At 37.3% G+C, this 17,223-nt stretch overlaps 2 protein-coding genes across 12 annotated transcripts in view; one reads left to right on the top strand and one right to left on the bottom strand.

Annotated features, from left to right (window-relative positions):
* ralgapa1 (Ral GTPase activating protein catalytic subunit alpha 1) overlaps positions 1-4,009 on the bottom strand; it is a 178,118-nt gene extending 174,109 nt beyond the window's left edge. For 6 of the 11 annotated variants that reach the window (XM_049464047.1, XM_049464050.1, XM_049464051.1 and 3 more), the window contains exon 1: positions 3,620-4,009. In XM_049464047.1, the coding sequence (XP_049320004.1) occupies positions 3,620-3,725 (106 nt within the window). In that variant the 5' untranslated portion in view covers positions 3,726-4,009. The remainder of the gene's footprint in view (positions 1-3,619) is intronic. The other 5 variants (XM_049464058.1, XM_049464056.1, XM_049464057.1 and 2 more) reach the window with 2 other exon arrangements.
* Positions 4,010-5,263: 1,254 nt separating this feature from the next.
* Positions 5,264-15,574, top strand: brms1la (BRMS1 like transcriptional repressor a). The gene is made up of 10 exons (XM_022664763.2): positions 5,264-5,712; positions 6,880-6,970; positions 9,261-9,388; positions 10,357-10,436; positions 10,521-10,617; positions 11,675-11,764; positions 11,869-11,933; positions 12,798-12,837; positions 13,166-13,295; positions 14,936-15,574. The coding sequence occupies exons 1-10, from the start codon at positions 5,577-5,579 to the stop codon at positions 15,051-15,053; spliced, it is 975 nt and encodes a 324-aa protein (XP_022520484.2). The 5' UTR covers positions 5,264-5,576; the 3' UTR covers positions 15,054-15,574.
* Positions 15,575-17,223: the final 1,649 nt, after the last annotated feature.

Genomic DNA, 17,223 nt, shown 5'->3' with positions numbered 1-17,223 from the left:
GATTGAGTTCATCTGATGCACTGAATGGAATCAGAATTGGAGAGAATTTTAATAATTAGGTGGAGTTCTCCTGTAAAGCTTTGTTTTTAGGTACTGAGAGATGAATAAACAGAGCAGGATCTGGGAGTGATGGTGGGACTGGTGGTCTCTCTGGTTTCTGGTTCTGGTCAGGAAGTCTGTAGAGGCAGATTGTTTCTCCCACTGATCCCAGAGGAAGCGTCAGTTTATTTCTGTTCCTCTCGTCCGCCCCACCCTGCCCTCCTCCACCCTTCATCCCCTCCCTCCCTCCCTCCCTCCCTCCCTCCACTCCTCCACCAGCGTCTCAATCACTCCCCACCACTCCTCCACTTCTCCACCAGCTCTTCCACTCCTTACACCACCCTCAACCCACCTCAACCCCTGCATCAGCTCCTCCACCGCTCCTCCACCACTCCTCCACCACTCCTCCACCACTCCTCCACCAACTCCACCAGCGTCTCCACCACTCCTCAACCCACTCACCAACTCCTCCACTCCTTAAATCACTCCTCATCCCTCCATCAGCTCGATATTCCATTAAAACTGTAATTCAAATGAACCAAATGAATAGTGAAAAACGCCCAGCATTAACTCCCCTCCCTCCCTCAACTCCTTTATCCCCCCCTCCACTCCTTACATCACTTCTCAAATCCTCCATCAGCTCGATATTCCATTAAAACTGTAATTCGAATTAACCAAATTAATCATGAAAATCAGCCAGCACTTACTCCCCTCCCTCCCTCAACTCCTCCATCCCTCCCTTCACTCCTCCATCAGCTCCTCCAACACTCCACTCCATCCCTCAACTCCTCCATCCCACCCTCCATTCCTCCGTCAGCTCCTTGCACCACTCCCGTCCACTCCTTAACTCCTTCATCCCTCCCTCCACTCTTTACACCACTCCCCTCCACTCCTCCATCCCTCCCTTCACTCCTCCGTCAGCTCCTTACACCACTCCCATCCACTCCTTAACTCCTTCATCCCTCCCTCCACTCTTTACACTGCTCCCCTCCACTCCTCCATCCCTCCCTTGACTCCTCCGTCAGCTCCTCCAACACTCCCCTCCCTCCCTCAACTCCTCCATCCCTCCCTTCACTCCTCCATCAGCTCCTCCAACACTCCACTCCATCCCTCAACTCCTCCATCCCACCCTCCATTCCTCCGTCAGCTCCTTGCACCACTCCCGTCCACTCCTTAACTCCTTCATCCCTCCCTCCACTCTTTACACCACTCCCCTCCACTCCTCCATCCCTCCCTTCACTCCTCCGTTAGCTCCTTACACCACTCCCGTCCACTCCTTAATTCCTTCATCCCTCCCTCCACTCTTTACACCGCTCCCCTCCACTCCTCCATCCCTCCCTTGACTCCTCTGTCAGCTCCTCCAACACTCCACTCCATCCCTCAACTCCTCCATATCACCCTCTACTCCTCCGTCAGCTCCTTACACCACTCCCTCCACTCCTCCTCCCCTCCATCAGCAGACACAACGCTGAGGCTACATAACAAGAATGCACACCAAAGTGCCAAAACATTACGACCACTTGCCTAAATGCTGGTTTATACATTATGAATTATAATATATTTCATGACATGCAATACAAATTATTTTCAAATGCAATCAATGTAAATATTGATGTACACATTCTCCTGATATTTTTAGCTTATTTAGTTATTACTTTTCTCTGCTTCTGTCTGCTTTATTATTACTTTGCTTCTCAAACACTACATTTCTCTGCTGTGGGACTAATAAAGCATTATCTTATTTAAAGTGTTTGATAAGATCCCAGATAAAAGGGAAACAAAACAAAAGGGAACATGACATATTGGCAAATGCCAGCAGACAATGGGTAAATGAATGCAGTGCTTATTTTAAGAGGTACCGTAACTCCTGTGTCATAATGCACATTATATAAGAAAATTTTATTTGGTGATATTATGGCATATGACATAAAATTGCACACCTCTAACTGAGATTTTTACCAGACTATAACAGTAAGTCAGTCAATATTACAACATGTCGTGAGACTAATAATGCACTCCATATATCCAGGACTGAAGTAAAATATATAAAACTGAACAGATATAATCTGTCTCTGGAATATATTATTTAACAGTCTGATCACAGTATTAATCAGAATATGATGACATGAGCTCAGGTAGTGAGGAGTTAAACAGGTGTAATAAGAGACAGGGTTAACAGGGGAAGTGAAGAAATAGGATGAACATTGGTATGGGCATTGTCAATACCTCAGTAGTGCTATGCTAATCATACATTTAATGCAGTATGGCCATTTAATCAATGTATTTACCTCATAAGTGCTATGCTAATCAAACATTTTTCTCAGAATGGCTATTTTATTAATACATTTACCTCAGAAGTGCTATGCTAATCAAACATCTACCAGAGAAGTGCTATGTTAATCAAATATTCACCTCAGTTGAGCTTTACTAATCAAACATTTACCCCAATAGGGCAATTCAAATCATATTTATCACAGTAGTGATAATTTATTAATAAATTTACCTCAGTAAAGCTATGCTATTTAAACATTTCCCATAGTTGAGCTAATCAAACATTGTAGGGCAACCTCAGTAGGGCTATTCAAATCATATATTTATCTCAGTAGTGCCATTGTAATAATACATTTACCTTAGAAGTGCTATGCTAATCAAACGATTACCTCAGTTGAAGTATACTAATCAAACATTTGCCTCAGTAGAGCTATACTAAATCAAACCCGTACTTCAGTAGGGCTATTAAAAATCATATAATTATCTCAGTAGTGCCATTTTATTAATAAATTGTATTATTGGATTAAAAAATAAATAAACCTCAGAAGTGCTATGCTAATCAACCATAAACCTCAGTTGAGCTATACTATAATCAAACATATACTGCAAAAGACCTATTCAAATCATATATTTATCTCAGTTGTGCCATTTTATTAACAGATTTACCTAAAACATGGTACGCTAAGCAAACATTTAATGTTACCTCGGTAGGGCTTTTTAATTCATACATTTACTTCAGAAATGCTAATCAAACATTTACCTCAGCTGAGCTATGCTAATCCAACATTTATCTCAATAGGGCAATGCAAATCATATATTTAAATCAGTAATACCATGTTTTAAATTAATTTACCTCAGAAGTGTTATGTTAATCAAACAATGATCTTATTTGAGCCATACTAATCAAACATTTACCTCAGCAGGGCTATTTAAATGACATTTATCTCAGAAATGCTATGCTAATCAAACATTTACCTTAGTGTGGCTATTTTATTAATAAGTTTGCCTTAGAAGTGCTATGCTAATCACAAATTTACCTCAATTAAGCTGTAATAATCAGAAATTTACAGTAAAATCGATCACAGTATCGCATGTGGTTAGATGTGTATGGATACAGAGCTATTAAAAGTTTGGCTGCTTATCGGAACTCCCCGCTCCACCTTAAATGCTGCAGGATTTGCGATGGTATCTGTTGGAGCCGCCCGAAAGTACATGCTGCAGCGTTTAAGGTGGAGCGGAGAATTCCGATAAGACGCCCAACTTCAGCCCCCTAAACCCGGGCGAAGCTCCGGGGCCTCCCGCCGCTCACCGATAACGATCCGCAGGTGCTTCAGACGGGTCAGCACGTCCTTCTTTGGGTCCAGAACCTTCTGCATGGATTTCCGCACATCTCCGTGCGGCTTTTTGGAGAACATCCCGCGGGGAGGAGGTGCGGCGGAGCGGCGCTGATCCGCGGACTCACACACACACAGACCCGGGGAGCGGAGACCCGGAGCCCGGCCCTACAGCAGCGGCGCGGTCCGGCTCACTACAGCGGAGAACAGCTGGGGAGAGGAGCGCATTTCTGCACACATTTACACTCTTTCACTCCTCTCTCACTCCCTCTATCTCACTCTCTCACACACTCCTCTCTCACTCCTCTACACAGAATAAACACCCCGGAACATGGCGGAGCTACACCAGCAAAAACAACCTAATCAAACACGGAGCCACCGATCACCCACCCTCCTCCTGAGGAACGCAGCTTAAAATACTTTTAAATATATATTATTATATTATACACAGCTTTTAAATATATATTATTTATCCTTTATTAAGACATATGAAAAGGCTTACAAAAAACAATTTTTTGTTTACAACAAACAAATATTAATACAGCATTTTAACATAATGAGCAGCTGTATCACTACCACAGGTATCATAACAAAAAAAAAAACACAAAATAAAAAAAACATTACCATAATTAAAAATAAAAATAAAGGACATGCACAACACTTAAAAGAGCACAACTTATAGGCATTCTTACAGCTCAATCATTTTAATGATTTGTAGTACAGAGCCAAAGTATTTGGAGTGTTTTTAAACAAATCTACATTTAATATTAAGTAGCTATTCTGTGTGAGAGTTTTTACTATATAACCCATATTTTATTTTATAATCAATAAAATAAGATATTTCATAAATTCAGAAACATTGTACTAGTATTATTTCTAGTGAACATTTTAATTTATAGTTATTTTTAATCATTATAATTTGTAGTGTATTCATGCCTCATTGAAATAAATGAGATGTGTGTATTTATAGTTGACAGTAATTGTGCTATCCCTTTACTCACTTCTTGTACCCTACCATCGTTATTATTGTGCTGTATTGGCTAACCGTTAATTACAATCTATCAACCATTCTATCTATCAGTCAATCAGTCTACCTGTCCATCTATCTTTCTATTTCTCTATTTGTCTTTTTTTAATCAGTTTGTAATGATGATGTACGCAAAGGTCAAACGCTATGTATGTTTGATGTAAGTGTAAAAATGTTTCACTATCTACATTTCTTAAAACACAATTCGTGTAGATAAAAAAATAAAAAATACAAGCAGAAAATGTCATATTGAAATTGAGTAGAATTCCTGTAACATAGTAAAAACACAAAAAATGTGTTAATTTTAAAGTATAAATTATATTCATGCATGAGTGTGTAAGTAGTTTTTTTGGTTTCTTTTCTTATCTTTCAGTATAAAGGGGTTGTTTCAGTGGATAAATAGTAAATAAATAAATTAATATTATTATTATAAACATTATCCATCCTTCATGGATTGACCACTCTAGTCTTGTGAAGAAAGACTGTAAACACGATTCTCGAAACATGAGAAGCCCAAGGGAAATGTAGTTTTTCATAAAGAGACATTACTTTATTCTGAATGGAGCAGGAAGTGATAAAAACTACAAATCCCAGAATACAGAGAGTGGCTGGGCGCCAGAGCGGCACAGAGCGCTGCAGGCAGAGAAGCGCATTTCTGCAGAACATTGTGGAGAAATTGATTATAAATCCCGAAATAAAAGCTGAAAGAAGAGATTTTGTAGTGTCTAACAGTGTAGATTTAGTTTTTTCCGGCCTGTGGAGGAAAGATGAAGATCAGGGGGAGGTTTAATGATCTTTACTGAGGGATAAATGACTCTGAACACAAAGCAGAGAGAGAGAGAATCAGCAGGATCCGGTGTAAACACGGAGAATACCCCACAAACCTCCTGCAGAACCCGCTAAACATGCCCGTTCACAGCAAGGAGAAGAAGGACAGCAACCACGAGGAGATGGAGGTGGACTACGCCGAGCAGGAGGCCAGCAGCTCGGAGGAGGAGGACACCGAGACCTCCTCAGTGTCCGAGGACGGAGAGAGCTCCGGTTATTATTATTATATATCTTATATCTTATTCCCACATATTATACCATTAATAATCACCTTTATTACCATAATAACACATTTCCACCTTCATTAATTTATTTTACTCCATAATACTACGTAATACATGGTGTTTCTGTGGTTATTCGCGCCATAAAAGGGCTCTTATTTAAAAAAAAAAAGAAGCGAGACTTCCGCAGTTTTTCAAAATAAGAGTTTGTTTAGGGCTTTCAAAACACACACTTAATTCCACAGTTACATTTTACACTCCATATATGGTTACAGACGTGCAAAACAGCCTGTTTTATAATATATAAATATAAAAATTGTATAAATTGTTTCTTATAATGTTGTAATGTGACAGAACTCATTATATTCATATTATTATATATCCAGTAGGGGCGGGTGACATGAACCCTAAAATAATATGATATTTTTGACAATATGAGAAAACGTAGGAGACAGTATGAGAAATCAATATGATAGAACAGAAGAACTGTCAGAAAATATATACAAAAAATAAAAATATAAAATCTATATTCATAAAAAAATACAACAGAATAGTGCTGGATGAAAAAATCAGACAATTATCACAATATATATTTTAATTTTGATCAATGCAATATAGTTCCGATATCGATATGAACAGTATAAAAGTCTTCACCCTTGAAAAACTCTGTGATAGATCTGCTGGGCGATATGATAAAAATAATATATCACAATATTTAATTTAACAGACAATTTTTTTTACGATACACAGTGGTATATATATGGTATATAAATAACTTATGTCATGACAGACAAATTAAGCAGCTCTTGACAATACGAGAAAACACAAAAAAATATGTTCTTAATTTCTATACTATACTACTGCAACAGAACACACATCCGTGATTTGTTCAAAAAGCTTTAAACATTACATATTTCTATGAAAACATTAGCTTACCAATATTTTTTATGAAATAATAAAAAATAATCAACCAAGCTAAAGAACAGAATAATATATTTAGCGCATTTATATAAACTGCAAAGCATAAATGAACAATTATATTAAATAAACAACTATTTTATAACTTTCTCCTGTTAATTTTTTGGTAGATTGAAAGCTCACCAGTATCAGAATCATTCCCTGTTATCTAACTCTTTTATCTGCCTTTGATCTCCTACAGAGATGGATGATGAAGACTGTGAGAGGAGGAGGATGGAGTGTCTGGATGAGATGACCAACCTGGAGAAGCAGTTCACAGATCTAAAGGATCAGTCAGTATATATTATTTATATATATATATATATATATATATATATATATATATATATATATATATATATATGTACAGGTGCTGGTCAACGAATTAGAATAATTTGAAATAGTGCAATCATGAAATTCTTTGAATGCATTTTTTGTGCAGAAAGCAAATCAGGTGTTCACCGCACCTGTCCTACTCGTTAGACTAATCACAGAACTCGTTACCTGGAAAAAAATGAGCTCAGCTGAGCTTTCCAAAAGGCCCATTTAGGCCATTTAACTGTGACACTGTTGTTTTATTGAATTAGAATAATGGAGAAACCGTTTCATTGAATTAGAATAATTTTTATTATAATTACAATCATCACTTTCTCAGTATTTTGTGGCTGTCCCCTTGGCTTGTATGACTGCCTGAAGTCTCCGCGGCATCGATTTGACCAGCTTGTCGCAAGTTTCCGCACTCACAGCTTCCCAGGCAGTGGCGATGTTCTGCTTCAGTTGGTCCAGCGTAGTAGGCTTTCTGTCGCGAATTTTCCGCTTGACGATGGCCCAAAGGTTTTCAATGACATTGAGGTCAGGCGAGTTGGCCGGCCATGCCAAAACTTCAAGCTGTTTTTTAGTGAACCAATCTTTGGTCGACTTTGCCGCATGAGCCGGTGCAAGATCCTGTTGAAATATGAAGTCTTCTTCGCCGAACTGTTCCTCAACAGTCGGAATCAGGAACGTTTCCAGAACATCTTGATATACGGCAGCATTGACAGTCTTCTTGAGGAAGCAGAGTTTCCCTACACCTCGAGCGGACATGCATCCCCAGGCCATAACGCTCTGGGGAAACTTGACGGATCTTTTCACGCACTCGTGGTTGTAGGTTTCGCCACCACGATGCCAGACACGAGGACCTTGGTCACCGAAGGAGATGCAGAAGCGTGATTCGTCACTGAAGACCACACTTTCTGCCAGTCTTCAGCAGTCCACTCGCCGTGTTCTTTGGCCCACTTCAGCCGTTTCTCCATTTGTTTCTTGTTCAGCATCGGTTTTACTGCTGGAACGCGAGATTTGAAGCCGAGTTCGCGCAGACGACGGTAAGTGGTTGATCTGGAGACGTCAGCGCCGGTCTGCTTGTTCCACAAGTCGGTGAGCTCGGAAGTGGACTTGAACCGGTTGCTGACTGCGATCTTTCTCAGCTGCTTGTTGTCGTGAGCAGAAGTTTTTCGGATGCCGGAACAGTTGGTGCGCTTGCTGCAGTTTTTCTTGAGAGCTTTGCAGAAGGAAGACTGGCTGATGCCGAGCTGCTCAGCAATTTTAGTTTGGGTCAAGCCTTGTTGGCGAAGGGCTTGAATTTGAGCCACTATTCCGGTTGAGAGGTTGCGCTGCTTACCCATGATTGATTTTACAACTTAGAAATTCTACTCAACCCTGACTTTATACTGCACAGTGAACACTCTTCACAGAAAACAAAAAATCGAGCATTTATTCTAATTCAATGAAACGGTTTCTCCATTATTCTAATTCAATAAAACAACAGTGTCACAGTTAAATGGCCTAAATGGGCCTTTTGGAAAGCTCAGCTGAGCAAATTTTTTTCCAGGTAACGAGTTCTGTGATTAGTCTAACGAGTAGGACAGGTGCGGTGAACACCTGATTTGCTTTCTGCACAAAAAATGCATTCAAAGAATTTCATGATTGCACTATTTCAAATTATTCTAATTCGTTGACCAGCACCTGTGTATATATATATATTTATTTTTTAGGTTTATATATTTTTATTTTATTTAAAATTATATTGGAAAACACAGGAGCTCCACTGACTGAATACAACCTAGACAGACGCCAACAGTCAGACGTTCATCGCTATCTCGGTAACACAGGCACTGTGCCGAGCCGAGCGTACACCCCCACTTATTACACACACATGAACACACAGCAGCACAAACCCAACTTTTACATCAACAATAAACAGAATAGTAAATAAAATAACATTGCTGTTCCCGTAAATGAGCTGCTGGAGCTCCTTCACAGCGTCAACCAGCAGCTCAGTTTCCTCTGCTGAGAAGAGTTTGTTGAACACGTCCAGGTAGCTGCACCGTTACAATAGCAATCCACCAAAGTCAGAGCTCACCTGGTTCTACTCTTAAAGGGAATGATGAGCAAGAGACACTCCGGTTGGTTTATTTACGCCCAAATTAACCACACCCTCGATTAATTAAGAGAATTAGTACATGACTTTTTGCAAGGCTTGTGTACTTTTCCCAACGTTACGATAGCAAAGACACACCAAGGTGTTTTCTGCTTGGTGTTTTGCAGGTTGTATAAGGAGCGGTTAAACCAGGTTGATGCTAAACTTCAGGAGGTGATGTTGGGAAAGGCGTCGGAGTATCTGGATCCTCTGGCGAATCTGCAGGAGAACATGCAGATCAGAACTAAAGTCGCAGGTGAGTCTGAGCTCGGTTTACTATTTTAATCAAGGACAGAACAGAAGAAGAGTCAGGAAATATACAAACAATATATAAAATCAGTATATACACAAGAAAAAAATACAACAGAATAGTGCTGGATGATATGGACAAAAAATATATCTATATAAATCTATATATTTCTTAATTTTGGTCAATTCAATATAATTCTGATATCGATATAAACAGTATAAAAGCCTTTACCCATGATGTACATAATCACCCTGTGATAGATCTGCTGGGCGATATGTTAAAAATAATATATCACAATATTTAAAGACTTTTTTCATGAAATCATATATTTGAGAAGCAGACAAAATACATCTTCTGCTATTTAAATACACATACAGCTCAGTTTAATACAGATAAATACATTTTTTACACTCTCTGTAATGAAATGTACAGTTAGATCAGTGATCCTGAAGCACATTTTTGATTATATCCTTGACATTCTTAAAAAAACAATTGCATATCAGTACAATCTTAAAAATATTACATGGTACTAAAAACAGAAATATATAAAAAAAAAAAAAAATAAGATTAGAGGGAAAATGGTTCCCCAGTATACATGAGCAGTGATATTCCACATATGTTAATAGTAAATAAATAGCAGATAAATAGTAAATAAGTTGTAATATTGATCATTATAATGGTTTACAGTAGAGATGTACCATATCGTATCTTTTTCACCTTCATTTGCGCCATTAACGGGCTCTTATTTTGGAAAAAAACGTGACTTCCCCCTTTTTTTTTAATAATAAGAGTTTGTTTAGTTGTTTTTAAAACACAGCCTGTATTACAAGGTTAATTTTTATACTATTTTTAAAATTGTATAAATTGTTTCTTTCTAATGTGACAAAACTCATATTATATACCCAGTTAAGGTGGGCGATATGAAGCCTAAAATAATATGATATTAAAGGTTTAAATGTGTTTTCTGTGAGCAGGAATCTACAGAGAGCTGTGTTTGGAGTCGGTGAAGCATAAATACGACTGTGAGACTCAGGCAGCGTTTCAGCACTGGGAGGTGAGATTATCTATCAGTAGAAATGATTTATAATAATTTAACTGTAGAGAAATTAAAGTGCTGATTGTGTTTCATATATTTCAGAGTGAGAAGCTGCTGCTGTTCGATACGGTTCAGACTGAACTGGAGGAGAAAATCAGGAGACTTGAGGAAGATCGGCACAGTATAGACATTACCTCAGGTACCAAACACTTACAATTACTATTAATATTATTTATAATTATAATACAAACATACTATTTGTTTTGTCACTTTTTGACATAATGTTTGACCCAGATCTGAGTCATCATATTTATTTTTATTGTATCAAAATGTCACGATAAATGGACCAATAGAAATGCTCCAAACTGACTTAGTATAAAATCTATTTACATGGACTTCTATGACGTCACATCAAAATTGTCAAAATTAAAAATATTAAAAATTAACCAGCGTTTTAACATTTTGCGTGCGCAATTTTTTTTCACCTGTTATTTTTGCGCCCCCGACTTTTGACATTGATGTGACGCCATAGACTTCCATTTAAAATTAAATAAAGTTTATTTTTCCTGTAATGATTCCTCCTCTAAAGTGGCTGTTTGAAGATTTTAGGATTCAAGATTTTACATGACAGTGATCAGATTTATATACATACTTTTATTATGGCATAATAACATTAATAAATACAGTATGTTCATGTTTTATTAATATTTTTTGCAATGTTAGTTTTATTCTATTCTATAGTTTTTATTTAATCTTTTAATAGTCACTACTTTATTTATTTTTTTATTCTATTTAATTGTGATTTATTGTGTTACTTGCTTTAAAGTAAAGCACTTTACTTCAATTACTTCTGATACATTTACTTTGAAAAAGTGCCAAATATATAAAAAAGCCTATTAATGTTAATGTTGTACTAAACAGTGTAGTACACTTTTTAACCAATACATTTCCATAATATTTTCATGACCATACGATTTTTAAACTTCAGTGCAGACGTGGACAATAAATCTAAATATCTACTAAAACTATAATTAAAATTGATTACAATATGTTTAAAATGAATCTGACACACAATTTTTGATTTGTAGGTATTGTAGGTATTTTTTATTTTATTTTATTAATTTTTTTACAAAACTTATCCAGGCCTGGAAATTCCATAATTTTTCCAGGTTTTTCATGACCGTATGAATCCTGACTAGTATTATTTTACATTATAAGATATTTAATGGTTGTAATATTGTATTAATTGTGTGCAGAACTGTGGAATGATGAACTGCAGTCGAGAAAAAACAAGAAGAAAGATCCCTTCAGTCCGGATAAGAAAAAGAAGCCTGTCGTTGTGTCTGATATCCTTTTAATTATGTGTATAATTTTATTGATTAATGATTGAGATTGGTTATGTAATTGCACTGCTTGTTGTTAATGTTTTTATTTTTCTTAACTCTGCTACGCCCGTATATCGTTTACATGCTGCAGGATTTAGATATACTGGAGGACTGGACGGCCATCAGAAAGGTAAAAGAACATTCAGAGCTTTAATATATTAATACAGAATTATTTTATCATACAGTCATACATTTCATCATCATATCTACAAAATATTTAAAGGAGAACTCTGGTGTGAAATGGACTTTGGGTGTATTTATTAAAAGGTGATTAAAAAGTTCTTATCTTTGTAAAAAAAGCTCTCCTCTGCTCTCCTGCAGTTTTCTGACATCCAGTATTTATTTTCTGCTCTTTGCCCGAACAGGCTTTAGAATGAGTGATATGAGGCATATTTTACCCTGCAGATAAATCACTTTTTACACCGTTATTCAGCTCAAAGTAGCTCCACACTTCATTGCTAGAATCTGGAGAATCCTGGCATTTAAAAGGAGGCGTTTAGATCTTTAAAACTGAACAAGAAGATTATTAAAGACACTGTTTACATCCCATAGTGTAGATAAATCTCTGGCCGCCACAATCTTAAATTGAATTTAATTATCACGTTTTAATACACCCATAGTAAATTTCACACCGAAGTTCTCCTACTAAACCCTAAATCATATATTGTCCTGCTAAAATCTTTTAAAAACATTTGCTTACTTTTAAAAAAACGCTTTTACTGTGGTAAATTTTTGTCTCAGCAGTGTTTAACTTTGCTATAGGCGAGGGTGATGTTTCCATGTACTTTCGTACGCAGACACATCACAATATGCAAATCGGTTAATCAATAATTTCCCAAATACTGAGAAAAATATTGCGTGGTGAAAAAGTCTCTAAATATCATGAGATAATATGGAATTAATATTAAAGTAACATTTTTTATATTAATATTACAGACTCTCTCAGATATATCAGCGCATGTTCACTCACTGATTAATACTGATTATGTTTTAGGCCATGGCTACGCTGGGACCTCACCGAGTCAAGCCTGATGGTGAGTTTAAAAAAGCAAATTCTCAGTCAGTTTTATGAGGTAGAGTCTCCTGGAATTCAGGCTTTCAGTTAACAGCTGTGCTGAACTCATCAAGAGTTAATTACTTGAATTTCTTGTCTCTTAATAAAGTGTTTGAGAGCATCAGTTAAAGTAAAGTAGTGAAGAGGTAGAGTTACAGGTATACAGTGAATAGTGAATATTTCAGTAATGTTCGAATCCAGGTTATGAGAAGAAACAGTTACTGTTTATAAAGTAGTAGTAGGTTGGTTTTATATGTGAGGTGTAAAGTTCTACAGTAGAACAGTAAGGGTTCTCTCTGTCTCTGCAGTTCCGTGCTCTAAGAGTGAGAAGCTCCAGCATAACGCTCGCTCTGAGGACGGACGGCTCTTCTACGACGGGGAATGGTACAACCGGGGACAGACCATCTGCATAGACAAGAAGGACGAGTATCCCTCAAGGTGAGATTCACTGTTCACCCTGTCCCACAGTCCTGTAGTCCCAGAGTTCTACAGTTCCCCAATCCTGTACTTCCCCAATCTTTTACAGTTTAATAGTCCAATAGTCCTGTAGTCCCCCAGTTCTACAGTTCCCTAGTCCCACAGTCTGCATAGACAAGAAGGATGAGTATCCGTCATGGTGAGATGCGCTGTTAGATCGTCTAGTTCTACAGTTCCAGAGTCTTGTAGTCCCACAGTGCTACAGTTCCAGAGTCTTGTCGTTCCAAATTTCTTCAGTTCCTCAGTCTTGTAGTCCCACAGCTCTGTAGTCCCACAGTCTTGTAGTCCCCCAGTCTTGTAGTCCCAGTTCTACAGTCCCCCAGTCTTGTAGTCCCACAGTCGTGTAGTCCTACAGCCTTGTAGTCCCACAGTCTTGTAGTCCTACAGCCTTGTAGTCCCACAGTTCTACAGTCCCCCAGTTTTGTAGTCCTACAGTCTTGTAGTCCCACAGTTCTTCAGTCCCCCAGTTTTGTAGTCCTACAGTCTTGTAGTCCCACAGTTCTACAGTCCCCCAGTTTTGTAGTCCCACAGTCTTGTAGTCCTACAGCCTTGTAGTCCCAGTCTTGTAGTCCTACAGCCTTGTAGTCCCACAGTTCTACAGTCCCCCAGTTTTGTAGTCCTACAGTCTTGTAGTCCCACAGTTCTTCAGTCCCCCAGTTTTGTAGTCCTACAGCCTTGTAGTCCCACAGTTCTGTAGTCCCACAGTTCTGTAGTCCCCCAGTGTTGTAGTCCCACAGTTCTACTGTCTTAGTTTTGTATTCCCACAGTTCTACAATTCACCAGTGTTGTAGTCCTCCAGTTTTGTAGTCCCACAGTGTTGTAGTCCCACAGTTCTGTAGTTCTACAGCTTTACAGTCCTACAGCCTTGTAGTCCCTCAGTTTTGTAGTCCTACAGCCTTGTAGTCCCACAGTCTTGTAGTTCTGCATTTCTACAGTCCCACAGCCTTGTAGTCGCACAGTTCTGTAGTCCCACATTTCTACAGTCCCCCAATTTTGTAGTCCCTCAGTTCTACTGTCTTACAATCTGGTAGTCCCACGGTTCTACGGTCTTACAGTTTTGTATTCCCACAGTTCTACAATTCACCAGTGTTGTAGTCCTCCAGTGTTGTAGTCCTCCAGTGTTGTAGTCCTCCAGTGTTGTAGTCCCACAGTTCTGTAGTTCTGCAGCTTTACAGTCCCATAGTTCTACAGTCCCCCAGTTTTGTAGTCCCCCCAGTTCTGTAGTCCTACAGATCTATGGTCCCACAGTTCTGCAGTTCCACTGTTCTCTGTAATATAAGAGGTCTGTAGTCATATATAGTATTATCCTGTTGTCCCACAGTTATTTGGTTTGGTCCCCAATCCCATAGTTCTACTGTTCCAGAGTCTTGTAGTCCCCCCCCACAGTCCATTCCAGTCTAAATTATTACTGTATCCCTGTAGTACAGTTCTGCAGCCTATATATATAGCAGCCTATTTTTGTTGCTTGCCATTTTAAAGTTTATTAACACTTTATTAAATGTCCAAATACTCATTTATACTCGTTTATTAAGTAAATCAGCTGTATTTGTCAGTCTGTAGTTCTTGTTTTACAGTTTATCTCTCTCTCTCTTTTCTTTTAGTGCCATAATCACCACCATCAATCATGATGAAGTTTGGTATAAGCGTGTGGATGGCAGCAAATCCAAGCTGTACATCTCTCAGCTTCAGAAAGGGAAATACACCATCAAACACTCCTGAACACCCCGTTAACCACCTTCCTGCTTTATTATTATTCATATTCATTTTTAAACACGACCAAGGGAAGCGTTTAACAGTGCCGTTTTATGTACAGTGTCTGTTTTTAAAGTGTTAAAAGTGTTTGAGAGGAACATGCTGTATGTTTATGTACTGTTTTGGGGATATTGTTCCTTTTTTGGATTTATTTCGTTTGTTTTTGGTGGTTTAAATGAGGTGAATAACAGATGAGATTATTTCAGATATAGTTTTTGTCTGAGGAATGAGATGATTTTTGTACTTTTGGACCCTGTTGTGTGCCTGTTGAATGTTTTCATACTTTTCTACATTTCTGCTTCATTATTATTAGTAGTATTTTTATTGTTAATAATTACTGTTGTCTTATAATACTTTATATAAACACACACCTCTCCTGTGCTGCCTGCTGGAACAGTGTTACTCTGGTTTATTAATATCAGAATATTAAATGGCCATAATTTGGTTAAAATCCCATTTTCAAAGGTAGTAAATCTTATCGAATCAGATTGACTATGAATTTTGATTCTGATTTCTGATTGAATTTATTGATTTATTTAGGGATGATAAAGTTATAAAAAAACTGATTTTTATTTGATTTAAATAATAATGTAATTATACAAGAATCATATATTATTAGAGTTTACGCGTCATTTTACAGAAACGTCCAGTGTCACGTTATTGGCTGTATAAATAATCATATATGATTTTTTTACATTTCATGCGTTTATTTACACAGTATAAACATACTATCAAAGAAAGATAACACCAGGGACATTTTTCTTATATTTTCTGTAGTATTTTTTAGGCTTTGTTTGTTTTTTGTCACATAAATCATATACAGCTCTGGAAAAAAAATAACTGACCACCTAAAAATGATGAGTTTCTTTGATTTTACTGAATGTAAAACCTCTGTAATATAATCAAGAGGAAGATGGATGATCACAAACCATCAAACCACCAAACTGAACTGCTTGAATTTTTACACCAGGAGTAAAGCAGCATAAAGTTATCCAAAAGCAGTGTGTAAGACTGGTGGAGGAGAACATGATGCCAAGATGCATGAAATTAAAACTGTGATTAAAAATCAACCAGGGTTATTCCACCAAATATTGATTATATCTGAACTCTTAAAACTTTATGAATATGAACTTGTTTTTGCATTATTTGAGGTCTGAAAGCTCTGCATCTTTTTTGTTATTTCAGTCATTTCTCATTTTCTGTAAATAAATGCTCTAAATGAGAATATTTTTATGTGTAATTTGGGAGAAATGTTGTCTGTAGTTTATAGAATAAAACAACAATGTTCATTTTACTCAAACATAAACCTATAAATAGCAAAATCAGAGGAACTGATTCAGAAACTCTCTTCATTTTTTACAGAGCTGTATTTCATTCATTGATTAGTGCTGTTTAAAATAGTAAAACAAAAATCATGTTATTTACCTCAAAATATGGCACACTTCTTTCACACATCACTGAAGGATCGAGCACTTCTGTGGTGATACCTGGAAAACTGTATATTTGATTAAAAAGGAAAACTGCTAAAACGACGACTCAAACATATTGTTTTTTCTTAAAAATTCAAATTTAAATACAAGTGGTTGGTGTGGCGCAGTGGATAACACCACCCACCCCCTACCAGTGAGCTAACCACATCATCATGTAAGAGACTGGGGTTCAATTCCAGGTCTGGGTGACTGAATGTTGTGCTACACCAATAAGAGTCCCTGGGCTAGACACCTAACCCAACACTATATTAACCTAAATCTGTAATAGAAATAAACCTGTAAATCACTCTGGATAAGAGCGTCAGCTAAATGCTGCAAATATAAATAGATTTGAACATTTTTCACATGTGATTTTTGGATGAACAAATAAAGGAACATAAAGGGAACTGAATGATCTGTATAATTTTACACAGGGAGACACTATAGATACTGTAAAACTGTGTGTTGGTCATATGCAAAAAATAAAATACATTAAAAATTCACTATACCAGAATAATTTTAATATTTTTTATCTTAAATGTCAGATTTAATGGTCATTATCTAGCTGATTAACTTTCTATCGTTTTTTAATTCATTTTAAAATGTCTATTTGTGTCTCTAGTATGAATAAGTAATACCTATGAGCTGATTTTTGTTAAAAAAAAAAA

This window comes from Astyanax mexicanus, chromosome 14 (genome assembly GCF_023375975.1).
Source record: "Astyanax mexicanus isolate ESR-SI-001 chromosome 14, AstMex3_surface, whole genome shotgun sequence".
Taxonomy (NCBI): domain Eukaryota; kingdom Metazoa; phylum Chordata; class Actinopteri; order Characiformes; family Acestrorhamphidae; genus Astyanax; species Astyanax mexicanus.
The sequence above is the reverse complement of the archived record's forward strand: the minus strand, read 5'-3'. Positions and strand labels throughout refer to the sequence as shown.